This window comes from Diabrotica virgifera, chromosome 8 (genome assembly GCF_917563875.1).
Source record: "Diabrotica virgifera virgifera chromosome 8, PGI_DIABVI_V3a".
NCBI lineage: Eukaryota > Metazoa > Arthropoda > Insecta > Coleoptera > Chrysomelidae > Diabrotica > Diabrotica virgifera.
Genome location: NC_065450.1, coordinates 37,363,159 through 37,380,849, shown reverse-complemented (window position 1 = coordinate 37,380,849; position 17,691 = coordinate 37,363,159). Strand labels below are relative to the sequence as shown.

Genomic DNA, 17,691 nt, shown 5'->3' with positions numbered 1-17,691 from the left:
ATTAATTTTCGTAAAAGCGAGTGTCTTAGTTTTTTTTTCAGAGGTATTTAAAAGTTTAAAATTGTTCTAAAAATTCGAATTTCCTGCCAAAAAAATAAAAACAAATTTTTTCATCTAGATCTTTTTGAAACTTACAACTTTTTTAAATAAAGTTTTTCGCTAGCTCTTGATGCTGCTGAGAGAAAAAATAAAAACATAAAAAGCCTAATTAGGCTCTAGGGGGATCACGTGACCACCTAGGGGGCTAAAAATTTCAGAAAGTGAGTTCCTCTATATGTGCTAAAAAGTGGCCTATATGGAATTTAAATTGGGTTGGGGCACTTTTCACTATCTTACCCGGCTAGGCCCTTTACCTGTATTTAATGGTATACAGCCCGCTACAGGAAATTCTTCCTTGTGGATTTTACGCGATCCCTCTTCAGGTGACAGTCATAACTTTGATTTTTTTAAGTGGAAAAGTGCATCATGTGACCCTCATTTAAAAGCTTTTGAAATACTGATTTCAAAAATGGATAATACTTTGGTTTGAAAATTTACAGAATCTAAATTATGCGAGAAAGAGTTTCAATGTACTTACATACCTTTAGACCTGGTCAAAAAACTTACCTAATGACCTTCTTCCGTTATATAGCAACTAAACTATCATTGGTAAAAAAACCATTATTGGTAATGATTATTATACAAAAATAAACTCACACGAACAAAAACTAATTAAATTGTTGCAAGGTACGCATTAAAATTCTTTGTCGTATAATATAAATTCTGTAAATTTTCGAATCAAAGTATTATGCATTTTTGAAATCAGTATTTCAAAAGCTTTTGTACTTTCCTATTAAAAATAATCAAATTTATGACTGTCACCTGAAGAGGGATCGCGTACAGTTCGAAATATTGATGGTATAATATACTATGAATAATTTTAAAAGTCGACCTGTCCGAGCGTAAATGTGCTAAAAATAAATAAGTTTGAGGAGAGGGGGGGGGGGAACAGTTATTCCAGTGCACTGTTTACCTAAGCATGTTAATTGAAAGTGTGTTATTTAAAATATATCGCAATTTGGAATCTATTTTCTAATGTACAGTTTTCATACGTTATCTTATACGTTTGTTTGTACAGAATATGTACATGCAATATGTACTCTTAACTTAAGTACATGCTTTTAAACATTGGAATGGGACGCCAAAGGAATCAACGGCATTTCATGCTTATAATAACAGATACCTAACTTAAGAGATTGGAACTACGCTTACTGAGTTAGACGCTACATGTGAGGAAGTTGGTTTAAGCATAAATTTTGGAAAGACCAAATACATAACAAATCTGGTACCAAGTGAAAACCTCAAAGTCGACTGCAATGAAATCGCATTATTCACAACTATAAATACTTTGGTCATGAAATGCAAATTACCAGCATGGAGCGAATTTGGAGTTCTAAAGACAACTTCAAAAGCAACATAGTAGCATGCCAAATTATATGAATATAACGTCCGACCAATGTGTGCTTCCGGTCATGACTTACGACGCCGAAACATTTTTTTAACCCAGACTATACCAACCAAATTCAGAGTAGCCCAAAGAGAATGGGGTGATCTTTACTTGGAATGAATCTTAAGGTACATATCCTGGTATGATACAATTGATCCAAAAAAGGCATAACCCAGACATCCAAAGTGAAAGTCTTCCTCCAACAGCAAATTTTTCTATATGATCCACATAATGTTCAATAAAAAGTTACACCATTTTGAGAGACGGGTTTCGGCGGGAAGGGGAGGTGGGCGAGAAGTCGCTAAATTAGTGATAGGTCTGGATCCCGCGTATGAAGAAAAAGTTGATTAATAGTAAGCTGAAAATTTGTTAATAGCTTAAGGGTGTCTAGTCGGATAAACTTTTGATATATGGGAACACTGGAACAGGGGAAGCTTTAATTGTGGAACAGATTAAAAATTTCGAACGGCCAGACCACGAAAACGGCACATTTATTTTGTCCGACAGAGCAGGCTTAAACTCTCCGAACAGAGATTAAACTCTCATGCAAACATCAGACTGCTATTTATCACCTGTCATAATTCCTGTCATTTGACATATTCTACATGTTCTACTCATTAAAACGCCCATTTGGTGATAAATATCAGTGTGATTTTTGCATGAGAGTTTAATCTCTGTTCGGAGAGTTTAAGTCTGTTCTGTCGGACAAAATAAATGTGCCGTTTTCGTGGTCTGACCGTTCCAAATGTTTAACCTGTTTCAGAATTGAAACTGCCCCTCTTCCAGTGTTCCCATATATCAATGTTTGTCCGACTAGACACCCTTAAGCTATTAACAAATTTTCAGCTTGCTATTAATCAACTTCTTTTTCATACGCGGGATCCAGACCCGCGTCAAACCCGATCAAACAGGATTCATATGGTTTTTTAAGTTCTTCGGCAATATTTCTAAAACTATGCGGCTTAGCCTGAACAATGTCTTATAAAAAAAATGTTCTAAAATAAATTTTAAACAAAAAAGTTTTTATGCATAATTATTCTAAATCGAACGGTTCCAAATTTACGGTGGTAGTATAGTATAATTGGTTCAAAAAAGGCCTAACCCCGTCATCCAAAATAAAAGTTTTCCTCCAACACCGACTATATGATCCACATATTGTTCAGTAAAAAGTTACGCCATGTTGAGCGTCAAGTTTGGTGGGAGGGGGGAGGGGAGAAGTCGATAAATTAATAGCTTTTTACGTTTTTTGTCAATATTTCTAAACGTAAGTGGTTTAGCGTGAACAAATTCTATACAATGATGTTCTACATTAAACTTGAAACGAGAAAGTTCCGATGTATAATTATTCTAAAATCAACGGTTTCGGAGTTACGGAGGGTGTAATGTGGAGGTTTTCCATATTTTCTACATTCTTTGGGCAAATTAAAATATTATTACTGAGGAATTTAATTTTTTAACAGGATTGTGTTTCCTAAATATAATTTGTTATTGGTCTAAATGGCTGGTGGTACGTTACTGATAAGTTCTTGAAAGAACGTCAACTTCACCACCTCCAAGAGGCTTCTACAGGCCTAGGCTATATAAATCTTTGGTACGAAGAAACCCACTCTGAATTTTCTATGGACAATATCGCATGAATATCTTTCCAACAGTAGAATTTTCAAAAATGGATAACCACTTTCAATTTCGTTGCAAAACGAAAATACAGCCGCACCATATTCTAGTCCAATCAGAGAGTGCAGCAAGCACCTCTACCGGTTTTGAAACTTAATAATCTCTCATCAGGAGGCACATACATCAGTAAAATTTTCGTTTCAAATTTAATGTAGAACATTTTTTATAGAATATTGTTCGCGCTAAACCGCTTAGGCATGCTTAGGTTTAGAAATATTGACGAAAAACGTAAAAAACTACTAATCTACCGACCTCTTATCTCCTCCCCCTCACCCCTCCAAACCCGACGCTCAGTATGGTGTAACTTTTTACTGAACAATATGTGGACGACCATATAGAACAATTTGGTGTTGGAGGAAAACTTTTATTTTGGATGTCTGGGTTAGCCCATTGTTTTGGACCAATTATACTATACTACATCCGTAACTTTGGAACCGTTACAGACGAGCGGCACACCCCTAATTTGAGGCTTAGAAATCGAAAAAGCGACCATGATAGGTGAATGGCAAATTTTGGTCATTCCTTATGTTTTCGAGGTGCTGAATCCGAATATGAAGTTTAATTTTATCTAGAATTGGTGGAATATCCTCAAACATCAAATTTTAAGCAAAATTGCGAAAAATCAATTTTGATGACTTTTCATTTTTAACTCGCTGTATCTTTGGTCCCTGTAAATATTTCCTTTTGAACATTTTACTGTATAATACTTAAAGTATTTAGATATCAATGAAATTTTTCTGAAATGCTTAACAAAATTTAAAAGAGGAGCTGTTCATTTTTAAACATTTTGTCGTCGGATGTCGTTAGTTTCATGTTTACTTAAAAAAGTTGAGTGACAAACTTTTAAGTTTATAAGTTTAACAAACATGGCATTAAAACATAGTTCATGAAAAAGTTTTATGGAAAATTTCAAGTCAGAATATGCAATAGGAAAAAAGTTAGATGACTTTATAGACGAGCGGCACACCCCAAAAACCGCTTATTTCTCGAGATACTGACCACGGTGTGTTGAATGGCTAATTTTTGTCATACTTTATGTTATTGATGGTGCTAAAAACTAAAATGAGGTTTATTTTGAATTTTATGTGGGGAAACATTGTCAAAATCGCAGTTTTTCCCCTAAAAATAAAAAAAATTAAATCTCCTTTTTTTGTTTTTAACTCGCTACAAGTCTGTTCCATTTTAATATTTTTTCTGACATTTTTACAGTACATATCTCCCACATTTCTGAAGACAAAGGGACCTGCTTTAATCTTTCAGTCTGATTATAATACAAGATATGAATTTTTTAAAGTTAAAGGCGCCGATTCCTTAATTTCAAAGTTTGATCGCAAAAATTGAGTGACAAAATTTGAAATTTAAAAAAATTTAAAATTTGAAAATGGTACTACTTTTAATTTTAAGAAAAACCTGATTTCATTTTTTTTATGTTTAGGGTAAAATTGCAATTTTGACAATGTTCCCCCAATTATAATTCAAAATAAACCTCATTTTCGTTTTCAGCACTATCAAAAACATAACGTATGACCAAAATTAGCCATTCACCATACCGTGGTCAATATCTCGAGAAATACGCGTGTTTTGGGGGAGTCCCCCTCGTCTATAAAGTCACAAAACTTTTTTCTTGTTGTATATTTTGACTTAAAATTTTCCAGAAAACTTCTTCATGAGATATGTTTTAATGCTGTTTTGGTTAAGATTACAAACTAAAAAGTTTATCACTCAACTTTTTTAAGTAAACATGAAACTAACGAAATCTGACGACAAAATGTTTAAAAATTAACTACTCCCCTTTTAACTTTTCTAAACATTTCTGACAAATCTCATTGTTATGTAAATACCTCAAAGATGAGACATTAAAATTTTCAAAAAGAAATGTTTACAGAGACCAAAGATACAGCCAGTTAAATTTGAAAAATCATCAAAATTGATTTTTCCAATTTTTGCATAAAATTTGATTTTTGAACATGTTTCACTAATTTTAGATAAAAATAAACTTCATATTCGGATTCAGCGATCTCGAAAACATAAAGAATGACTAAAATTGGTCATTCACCTGAAAGTTCATTTTCGTGGTCGTTATATCGTCATTTTAGGGGTTGCTGCCGCTCGCCTATTAGTTTTAGGAGGAATAGGCATAGGCATCGGACCTTTTTTGTCTAAAATTTAATGTAGAACATTTTTGTACAAAACATTGTTCACGCTAAACCGAACAATTTGGTGTTGAAGGATAACTTTCACTTTGGATGTCTGGGTTTGGGTCTAGTTATACCATACTAGCCATACAAGGGTGATCCGCGCTCGGTGTAGCTGCTCAAATGGATCTGGCATGCGCTCCCCTATATACAGGGTGTTTCATTAATAATTGTCCATATAGTAACTGGAGAAACCTTAGCACAAAATACGAAGATTTAACCTAAAACACTTAAATAAAATGTGGTTTTTTACTGAGTTACAGGGTGTTTTATCTAAAAATTTTATAATTATTTTTGCTCAGCATTTTAAAACTATTCGAGGTATCCTTTTCATACTTCGCAGAAAGTGCGACTACTGTACACCCTACTAAATTATGATAAACAAACGTTTCTAGCTACTACCAGAGGCGTACGACAGGGGACAGTGGATGGTTGACCCTTCTCAAATTCTACGTCACTGTAGGAATTACTATTTTAGTGCCATTTTTAGATTCTCCAATACTTTCTACGTAAATAATATACTCTTCATTGGTAACGATAAAGTCATTAGTTTTCGAAATATTTGAAGTTAAATATGAAACGGCACAGTTATTTTGATTAATTTATTATATATGATTCATATGATTAAAATTTTAAAAATATTTCTACCCAGTACTTTAAAACTATTTGTCGTATCCTTATCATACTTGGCAGAAAGTGTAAGTACTGCACACCCTACTAAATTAAGATAAATAAGCGTTTCTAGCTACTACCAGAGGGGTACGACAGGGGATAGTGGCTGGTTGACCCTTCCCATATTCTACGCCACTGACGAAATTGCTATTTTAGTGTAATTTTTTGATTTTTTAATACTTTTTATGTAAATAACATACTCTTTATTCGTAACGATAAAATGATTAGTTTTCGAGATATTTGAAATTAAAAATAAAGCGACACAATACATTAATCAAAATAACCGTGTCGTTTCATTTTTAACTTCAAATATCTCTAAAACTAACGACTTTATAATTACGGATGAAGAGTATATTATTTTCATATAAAGTATTGGAGAATCCAAAAATTGAACTAAAAGAGCAATTCCGCCAGTGGCGTAGAATTTGGAAAGGGCCAACCATTCACTTTCCCCCTTCGTACGCCTCTGGTAATAGCCAGAAACGTTTGTTTAACATAATTTAATAGCTTGCACAGTACCTATACTTCCTGCCAAGTGTTAAAAGGATAGGTCGACTAGTTTTAAAATGCTGAGCAAAAAAATTTTTTAAATTTTTAGATGAAACACCCTGTAACTCAGTAAGGAACCACATTTTATTTAAGTGTTTTGCGTTAAATCTTCATATTTTGTGCTAAGGTTTTTCCAGTTACTATATGGACAATTATTAATGAAACACCCTGTATAAACCGCAAACCGGTTGAATCGAAAAGGGTGAGCGCTGAGTGGCGATCACCAACGTATTTACTATGTGGAGCTGCTACACCGAGCGCGGATCACCCTTGTCTGGATACGTACCTTCAGATACAGGGTTAGAAACAAGGACATAATAGTAAAACAGGCATCAGAGATCTCTTACATAGCATAGCGTGAATGAATAGGAAATGAGCGGGCTACGTCGCCAGAATGAATGACGGGCGGTGGACCCAAAAACTTACAGTGTAGAGACCACAATAACACAGAATATTTACAGTACCTGGCCAAATTATTAGGCCAAGCAAGAAAAAATTTACTATATGAAGTTATTTCTCTCATGATTATGAATATATTTGAAAAAATATTGTTCTATCCTTTTTTTGTGAATATTAACACTTAAGGTGCGTATCCATTAGGTTCGCTACTCCGCGCTCGCTGCATCTGTTCCAATCGATACGGCATGCGCTCCTTTACATATAAAGGTGCGTATCCATGAGGTTCTCCACTCCGCGCTCCTGCAACTGCTCCACATAGTGGATACGTTGGCGCTCCTGGACCATGCAACAGTGCGCGCTCCGCCTCGGCGCTTCAATCGGTGGCGGTTTATATGTAGAGGAGCGCATGCCGTATCGATTAGAGCAGTTACAGGGAGCGCGGAGCAGCAAACCTAATGGATACGCACCTTAAAGTTAAAACATATTCACAAAAAAGGAACTAAACGGTATTTTTCAAATATTCATAATCATGAGAGAAATAACTTCATATACAGGGTGAGTTTTTAGTGCGGGATCGGTCGATAATTCCATTACGGTATAGAATATCGAAAAAAGTTATTTAGAAAAAATGTAGGCAATGATATTCTCCACGCTTGGAAAATATGTCCATTTCTACAGGGTGATCAATAACAGCGTGGTATATCAAACATATAATTTTTTAAATGGGACATCCTATATATTTTTTCATATTTATATTCCCCTCATAATTCTTGTTCATATAATATAGGGTTTTGCATTATTATACAGAGTATTTAAAAAGTTATGACCATTTTTATTCCGAAATCCCTATGAGATTAACACCCTGTATATAAAGAAGTAATTCATAGACAATAATTTGTTTTATGTAGTAAGATAAACAATATACTGTAGTTTTTAAATTAAGTCCAACTGAAATCATTGACGAATGTTTGTATACAGGGTGAACTACAAAACCAAATTACGATTTTCTCTATTTTTTTAAATGGATCACTCTATATTTTATTCTTCAAAAATATTGTATTTATTATACTCTTTCATTTTTATATAGCATTCCCTATATCTAAACTTATTACTTTCGGAGATATTTTTAGTTTTCTTCAACTTTCGGGAATACATTCAATTTTTCTAGTAGAAATAAGTTGGTATTGAATGATAATTAAACAAAATTATTTTTATTCAATAAATAACTAACACAAAATATAAACCATAGCAATAGGCAATGAATGTATCAATAGATGTGATATTAAGGAATTATCATATTTCCCTAATATTCAAGAATCATACAATTCCTACAAAAAAATATACCTAGGTATCTTGTGTATAATAAAATTACAAGATTATTTTTATTTAATAAACAACTCACACAAATATAAATCAAAACAATATACAACTAATTTAATAGTTTTTAGATTATTATATCAACAGCATTCTAAGCCAAGAAGTTTTTAGTAACACATTCCTAATTGCAGATTGTGACCCGCAGTTATTAATAATATAATTTTCATATTAAATTTCATTAATATGCATCAAGAAATCCCTACTTTGTTAACACTCAAATTAGGTGATCTATAAATGTTTAAGGTGATATTGTTAGAGATTATGTGATTGGTCCACATTTTTTGACGGTTCAGGTTTTTATACGACGGTGCTCCAGTTTTTCCAAAATTGATTTTTTTCAAGTGGGGCTATATAAAAAACCTTGTATACCAGAAGCATCCAACAACGCTTGATTATATGAAAAATAGAATAAAAGAAGCTTTTAATAATATTGACTTACAAAAATGTTAGAAATGTGGCTCGGTCATTTGAATATCGGTTACAAAATTGCATAGACGTTGAAAGTGCTCATTTTCAACATTTACTTTAGACTTATATCCTTAACATCACATTAATTGGTACATTCATTAAATTTTGTTATGGTTTATTATTTTTTGTTAGTTATTTATTGAATGAAAATATTTGTTATATTATTGCATAATACTTATTTGTTAAGTTATTATTATATTTATAAGAATTGCATGTATTCCCGGCAAATGAAGAAAACTAAAAATATCTCAGAAACTAATAAGTTTAGGTATAGGAGATGCTATATAAAAATGAAAGAGTATCATAAATACAATATTTCAAAAAAAATAAAATATAGGGTGATCTATTAAAAAAAATTGAGAAAATCGTAATTTGGTTTTGTAGTTTAAAAGTGCTTATAAAAATGAATGTTCTACTAAAAAATTCTTGGCTTAGCATGCTGTTGATATACCAATCTAAAAACTGTTACATCAGTGCTATATTGTTTTGATTTATGTTTCATGTAAGTTATTTATTTAATAAAAATTATCTTGTTATATTATTATATACAATAAAAAGTTTTTTTTGTAGGAATTTTACGATTTTTTATATTACGGAAATATTATAATTTCTTAATATCACATTTATTAAATAGTATATTCACTGCATATTGCTATGGTTTATATTTTGTGTTAGTTATTTATCTAATAAAAATAAGTTTGTTTAATTATCACTCAATATTAACTTATTTCTACTAGAAAAAATTGAATGTATTCCCGAAATTTGAAGAAAACTAAAAATATCTCGGAAAGTAATAAGTTTAGATATAGGGGAATGCTATATAAAAATGAAAGAGTATATTAAAGACAATAATGTTGAAAAATAAAATATAGGGTGATCCATTTAAAAAAATAGAGAAAATCGTAATTTGGTTTTGTAGTTCACCCTGTATACAAATATTCGTCAATGATGTGAATTGGACTTAATTTAAAAACTACAGTATATTTTTTATCTTATTACATAAAACAAATTATTGTCTACGAATTACTTCTTTATATACAGGGTGCTAATCTCATAGTGATTTCGAAATAAAAATGGTCATAGCTTGTTAAATACTCTGTATAGTAATGCAAAACCACATATTATATGAACAAGAATTATGAGGGGAATATAAATATGAAAAAATATATAGGGTGTCCCATTTAAAAAATTATATGTTTGATATACCACGCAGTTACTGATCACCCTGTAGAAATGGACATATTTTCCAAGCGTGGAGAATATCATTGCCTACATTTTTTTTAAATAACTTTTCTCGATATTTTATACTATAATAGAGTTATCGACCGATCCCGCACTAAAAACTCACCCTGTATATAGTAAATTTTTCTTTGCTTGGCCTAATAATTTGACCAAGTACTGTAGAGGTAGACAACCTACCTGATGGGCAGACGACGTCGAAGAAATCGCTGGGAATTGGCTACAGAAATCTAAATACTGATAGAGCTTGAAGAAATTTGGCGAGACATATTTTATGATCAATTGTAAAATTGGCGAATGGATTTAATGTCCGCAGTCATATACACCCAAACAAACAACAACTTTGGATGTAAAAGGCAGGCTGATGACGGAATTCTTATAAAACAAGAGATAATAATAACACTCCCTTTTAATTTATTATGTTAGAGTTTAAGAGTTCACCTATATGCATAGTTTACCTGCACAATAAAGACTTTTAAAACAATCCGCACAGTAAGGTACATGGTCTCTCCCTTCTATCATTTCTGTTTTATAACATTCTTCTTGGCACCCCACACATATTGATATATCTCCAAACTTACTCATTATGAATCTGATTAATTTTAAAAATTTCACAAATACGTCGCTAAAATGTCATGTCCTGACATAATTATTGAAAATATGTTGACATATATAATTTACCTCCTATGGTTCTTCTTCTTCTTCTTTTTTTGTTTTTGGTTTCGCTGCAAGGCGATTACCAGCACGATTTATAAGCGATCTTGACGTAGTCTGGCTCTAAGCCATACCAAAATCGCTGACTATGTTCTTGTAAGGAAGCTTTTGATGAGGTGTGATGATTATGATTAAATGAGATTAATTGGGTCAGGTTCAGTATGATTAAAAATTAAAACATAAATTAAATGACAAATAGCAACATAATATAACACGGATACATATAAACAGTTGAGCCTTGCAATTTGTAAGCTTATTTTGTTAATTCACATTAATTAATTCACAGGAATCACATTAATCGGGCATTCAAAAAAGATGTGGTTTAGATCCTCGAGACGACCACATTCACAAAAAGGATTATCTTTTATATTCATTTTATACAGATGTTGTTTTGTTAAACAATGGCCTGTGCGCATTCTAATGATGGTGGTAGTGTGTCTTCTATTTCTATATGGAAAATTTGAATACCAAGGTTTTGTAGGAAAGAAGTCTTGAATTGTTTTGTATTGCGAAGTCTTCTTCTGGACTAAAGATTTCCATTTTTCTTGGTACTCTTTTGTAATTTTTCCTCTGATGATTGATAGGGCATCCTGGGAATTCAGTTGTACTTCCATTGGTACATTCAGGTCTCTTCCTATTTTTGCCAGTATGTCAGCCTGGGTGTTACCAAATACCTCCTATGGTTTGTTTTAAACCAAGAGGAGTAAACTAAAAAGACTAATTCATACCTAAGAAAGTCACTAGAAAAATCACCAAATATATCTTCTTTTTGGTTGATCATATCGGCCTTCGACGGTAATCCATGAATATTATATTATACTAATACGTCGCTAAACTTATATAAATGTAGACTAAAAATCTAAAAATTAAATCAATAACGGATAAAACACAAAAATCGCCGATATAGCTTAATAATTAACCTATGGACTAATTACAAACAAGGATTACGGCGCAGTAAATTTTAATTACTCCTCCTGGTTTAAAAACTGAGTATAGAACCGTCGAACTGAACAAATGCGATGGTTAATTATCATTATTTTAAATATATTATATATTTTTCTAAACACAGTATTGCGTTGTTGCATAGGTGCTATGAGATCTACCCCTATTGAACCACTTTATGTTGAAACAATGAAACCGCCCACTAAATTCAGAAGGGAATATCTCAGTCAAAAATTTCTTCTTAAGATTCGATGTTATTCTTTTTCTCATGATCATCTTTCAGTGCGTCACAGTTTTTCGATTTCTTTTTAACGCATTAAATTGTATGTGACAGAAAAAAAGGCACGTCCGTGATTACAGACATTTACAACATTTATTCTAGTTATTCTATTTGTCGATAGATGGCGCCATAATAAAAAAAATATATTTTTTTAATTAGATAATAATATTACAAATATAATCTGTATAATTTATAAGACTATACAAATCAAAGAAAATACCATTTTATAAATGCGAAACACATTTGATTTGTTTTTATTCCAAATTGAAAATAAAATGTGACAACTCTCAGATTTAACTAAAATGTCATGTTAGAATAAATGTCATAAATGTGTATTATCACGGACTTACCCTTTTTCCTATCTTTGTTACGCACTGAAAAATGCTCATGAAAAGGACAATACAACACTTGTTTATACAGTGAGCACGTAAAGGTTGGAATAAATTCATTTTCTCGAGAATGGATGATTTTGGAAAAAACTCTGAAACAGGTCAATTTTTATTTTTAAATTGCAATTTTTTAGAATATATATCATACTAGTGACGTCACCCATCTGGGCGTGATGAAGTCATAGATGATTTTTTTAAATGAGAATAGGGGTCATGTGATAGCTCATTTGAAAGTTAATTCAATCCTCTATTCACTAATGTAAACGTTAACATAATTATTTATACAGGGTGTCTAAAAAAATATTTTTTTATTTAAATTTATTGACATAAAAAGAAGAATGTATGTAATTTATTTAATTCAAAATACATTTTAGTGCTCTCAGAAAACTGAAAAAAATGTTTGTTTGAAAATAATCATTGCTTTTCGCTTAAATTAAATGTTCAAACTGTCACGAGGCTGGTGGGTGGGTTCCTTATTATTGAATTTAAGCAAAAAACAATACTTATTTGCGAAATAAAAATTTTTTCCTGTTTTCTGATAGCAGTAAAATGTATTTTGAAATAAATAAATTACACACATTCTTCTTTTTATGTAAAGAAATTTAATTCAAAAATTTTTTTTGACACCCTGTATAAATAATTATGGTAATGTTTATATTACTGAATAGAGAATTGAATTACCTTTCAAATTAGCATCACACAACCCCTATTATTCTTATTTAAAAAAATCATAGATGACGTCATCACGCAAAGATGGGTAACGTCACTAGTATGATATATATGCCAATAAGTCGTAATTTAAAAATAAAAATTTACCTGTTTTGGGATTTTTTTCCAAAATCGTCCATTCTCGAGAAAGTTAATTTATTCCAACCTTTACGTGCTCACTGTATAAAGAAATTAGTACTTTAAATTATTTTGATTTAACAAATAAATATTGGGCTCACAAAAATTCGCCACCATTATGTGACTCATTTCGAAACTCTGCGAATAATAATACTGAACTTGCAGTTGCAAATAAAGTGGTAGATTTCGAAGATTTCTTTGAGTTACTAAATCAAGTAGATATAATACAACCCAATTATCATGAGCACTCTTTATTAAACACTATTGTTTTAAAAAACTACCTTACATATTGGTCAAAATCTGTTTGTATTTATACAGATGCATCCAAAGTTCAAATGGTACTGGTTGCACCTTTTATATTTAAGATAAATTTATAGAAAAAATGTTTAAACTGCCCTCAAATTTCTCCATTTTTAGTGCCGAGGCTGCGGCGGTATATGAGGCTTTAATTTATTTCAAGTTAGCATCCTATAATTCTGCAGTAACTTTATCTGATTAATTATCTGTGCTTACTGCTATTCAAACACCTCAACTACCTTGTAGTACTTCTAATCCATCCATTTTCTTAATAAAAAAAATCTTATTTGAAATTAATAAACACACCCAAAAAATACAACTTATGTGGATCAAAGCACCTTCAGGACTTACACATAATGAACATGTAGACCAATTAGCTAAAAATTTCCTCATCCATGGAATAGTAACCAAATATCAGCTCTGCATTCTACATGCTTTTGCTTGTTTAAGAACTGAACAGATGAAAAACTGGAAAACACACTGGGAAAGGTACTGTAGCATATCAACAACACAATACAGTTTGATACAACCGATTATTCCGGAAAAATCTTGGTATAATAATTTCACCCTCCCTCGCAAATACATATCCACCATCAGTAGAATTAGACTTGGACATGCATGTTATCCTGCACATTTATTTAATATAAACATATTAGATTCGAATATTTGTCAAGAATGTGACGTTAAAAGTGACTTGAACCACATATTTTTTGAATGTAAGAAGCATAAACACCTAACTAAAAGAATTACCATAATTAAAAGAATTATAGACCAGAACATCCCACTCCCTGTAAATATTCTCTTTATTCTGTCACTGAATAAAAAGAAAATTTTTGACTGTTTGGTGTCTTTCTTGTCGGATAGTAAAATATTGTAATTAGTTACAGGTATTTGTAAAATATGTTTAAAAGAAATTTAAAAAAATTGAAAAAAAAAATAAAAAAATGAAACAAAAAAATTTAAAAAAAATTATTAAATTAAAAAAAATCTACTATCTATAATAATCTAGTAACTAAAAAAAATAAACAAAAAATTTAAAGAAAAAAAATCACTAATAGGATTTAAAACTCCGAGGGATTGAACCGGGTTGACATCTTATCGTAGTAACAAAAAAAAACAAAAAAAAAACAAAAAAAAACAAAAAAAAAACAAAAAAGCAAAACAAAAAAAAAACAAAAAGAAATACAAAAAAGAATGCATTTATTTTAAATATTAACATTAATAATTTTATTTGTAAAATGTATACACTATGACATGTGTTCTTGATAAATAGTAAGTATAATATATTTATAATATTTATTAACATAGTATGTACATTAGCTGTAATGAGTAGGTAAAAATAAAATTGTAATATTATTATAATAACCATGTTTCACTAATGGCAATATCTTTAATACATTTGCTTTTGATTGAAACTGGCTGAATGACTATAGTCCAAGCCAATAAAAATAATATATTATCGTATTGTTTAGTGCAACATATGATACTTGCAACAAAATCTATTTTCCTTCTCTTCTGCTCTTTTCGTCTATTTTGAGCTGTGTGCTTAGAAACGTTATCCAGATAAGCAAAGTGAATTTTCTTCTATTTTCTCGTACATTCATCAAAGATTCACTGCCAGATGGTGGGTGTCAATTCTATATTGAAACACTTTCAAAGATTTTCTTGGACGGATTATTTCTTTACAAAGTAATCATAGTCCATCTAGCAGTCGAAAACAACAGTGTGGGGATTGATTCCTATTCTTGATACAAACCGGCGCCTGTAAAAAAGTCTACCCACAGATAATTTTTTCCAGAAGTTTATTACTATTATTTTCTTTAAAAAATAATTTTGAATAAATGTACATACATATTATGCACATATGTACATATTATGTACACTTATTTTTTTTAATTTTTTTGTTGTTTTATGTTTTTCTCATTATCGCTTTTCTTAATTACAACGGCTCAATATAGAAAATGAACTAGATGGTGAAATGAGCCTAATCCCAAAATTTTGTACAAATTGATGCTGGACGAAAAAATTGTGAGGTTTTGCCATTTTTTCAGTTTCAGTTCCTCGATCATAATGGTGTCCGTTTTTCGTGCCGGTGAGTGTATAGTACCAAAACGAACTTATTTAGACACAAATTTAAACCATATTAAAATTGTTAATTTAAGCATAGCCTTTAGAATTATTAAAAATAAATACTTTCTCTCGTTAACTTATGGTTTTGAACTATACTCAAACTATGTTAGTATTCGGTACACAACTTTGAATTACATAAAAGATACAGTTCAGTTGAGTCAGCTCTGAACTTCCGATGCCATCAGTCTATTAGTGCTTCTTTCAAATCTTCAATATGCTTATCACGTTAATTAAATCGTAGAACACGTATTTTTAGACTTCTATTTGTTGTGGTATTGATTGTTTGCATAGAAATTGGTACTTTTGTGAAGATTTCTTGAACACGTTTTTTCGTAGTCGCTTTTACTTTATGCGATTCTTTAATAAATGATTTATTTAATAAATATACTTACTCATATAGGTCTGGATCCCGCGTCCCAAATAAAAATTGATTAATAGCAAGCTGAAAATTTGTTAATTGCTTACCGGTGTCTAGTCGGACAAACTTTGATGTATGGGAACAGTGGAACAGGGGAAGTTTTAATTGTGGAACAGGTTAAAAATTTGGAACGTCAGACTAAGAAACCGTTCCATGTATTTTGTCAGACAGGACTTCCAATTGATTTATTACCATTTCATTAAAGTCTCATGCAAAAATCAGACTGGTATTTATCACCAACTGGGCGTTTTAATAAGTCCAACACGAAGAACGTATCAAATGGCGGGAATTACATATATTGGTGTTAAATAGCACTCTGGTTTTTGCATGAGAGTTAAATGAAACGGTAACAAATCAATAATTGAAAGTATTGTCCGACAAAATACATGGGGCGTTTTCGTAATCTGACGTTCCAAATTTTTAAACAGTTCTACAATTAAAACTTCCCCTGTTTCAGTGATCCCGTACATCAAAGTTTGTCCGACTAGATACCCTTAAGCTACATATTAACAAATTTTAAGCTTGCTATTAATCAACTTTTTTTTGGCACGCGGAATCCAGGCCTAATATACTATAAATAAATTTTTCTACTTAGATACTACAGTAGGAAACAGAGGTTGAACCTTGCAAAATGGACACAAGTCCGGTTTTATTTTTTTTTCTGGTATATCAAGGGGTGCTTATTATGAGACTAACTTTTTCTTAAAAAATTTCGCCCCGGAACCCCTCTTTTTACCCCTTTAAAGGGGTAATTTGTGGTTTTTGCTAAACGTAGCCCTTCCTGTACGTTTTGCAAAAAATTTACTTAATAGTAAAATGAAAAAGACTATATTTCTTACTATTTATTTCCCGACAGCATATGTCTATCACCCACCGTTTATCTTGGGTGGCACCCAAAGTTGACAAATTTTTAAACAAGATGTTTAAAAAAAAATTTCCCTAACTGTTATGAAAATTAAGAAGACACCTTGCGGCGTATAAGTTTCATTTAAGGGAAATTGCAAATTTTTTAATTACAGGGTGTTACATTTTAAAAATCCCTTTTTATACCACCTGAACCGCCTATGCTAAAGTAAAAAATCTTTCAGAGATTATCCATGTACTGGTGTTATTTACAAATTTCTATAATGCACCCTTATTTTTTTTTCCGGAACCAGCCCAAAAAAGGAGAATTAATAAAGAAAGTGATATGCCCTTTTTTAAAATGCTTCATATATCATTTTGGGCAAATTCTTATAATCCATGCATGGATACCAAAAGCGATTTCTTGATGCAACCCCTGTAGCCAAAAAAAAATAAATAAAGGGGGGTTGAAATTTTTTTTTACTTTTTGACCCATATGGACATAATATGCTCCATCAATAGGGTTTTTCATAAATATATATGATTCTTACAACATCCATGCAGAAACTACCCCTAACCCTTGGAGAGCATGTTTTTACGATTTTCTCATTACCTATGCATTTTTTAAAAACAAAACTTATACAGAATTAGAGACTAATTTCGCTACAAGTAATGTCCTATGCATTTTTTTCATACAGTACGTAAATCGTTCAGCTGGACATAGGGAACGAACATTGTATATAATATAATATTTAGATACATAAATACATACA

The 17,691-nt window shown here is 31.3% G+C and overlaps 1 protein-coding gene across 1 annotated transcript in view; it reads right to left on the bottom strand.

Moving 5' to 3' along the window:
- LOC114334951 (uncharacterized) overlaps nucleotides 1–10,691 on the bottom strand; it is a 71,902-nt gene extending 61,211 nt beyond the window's left edge. The window contains exon 1 of the mRNA XM_050658618.1: nucleotides 10,518–10,691. Coding sequence (XP_050514575.1) covers nucleotides 10,518–10,644 — 127 coding nt within the window. The 5' untranslated portion in view covers nucleotides 10,645–10,691. The remainder of the gene's footprint in view (nucleotides 1–10,517) is intronic.
- Nucleotides 10,692–17,691: the final 7,000 nt, after the last annotated feature.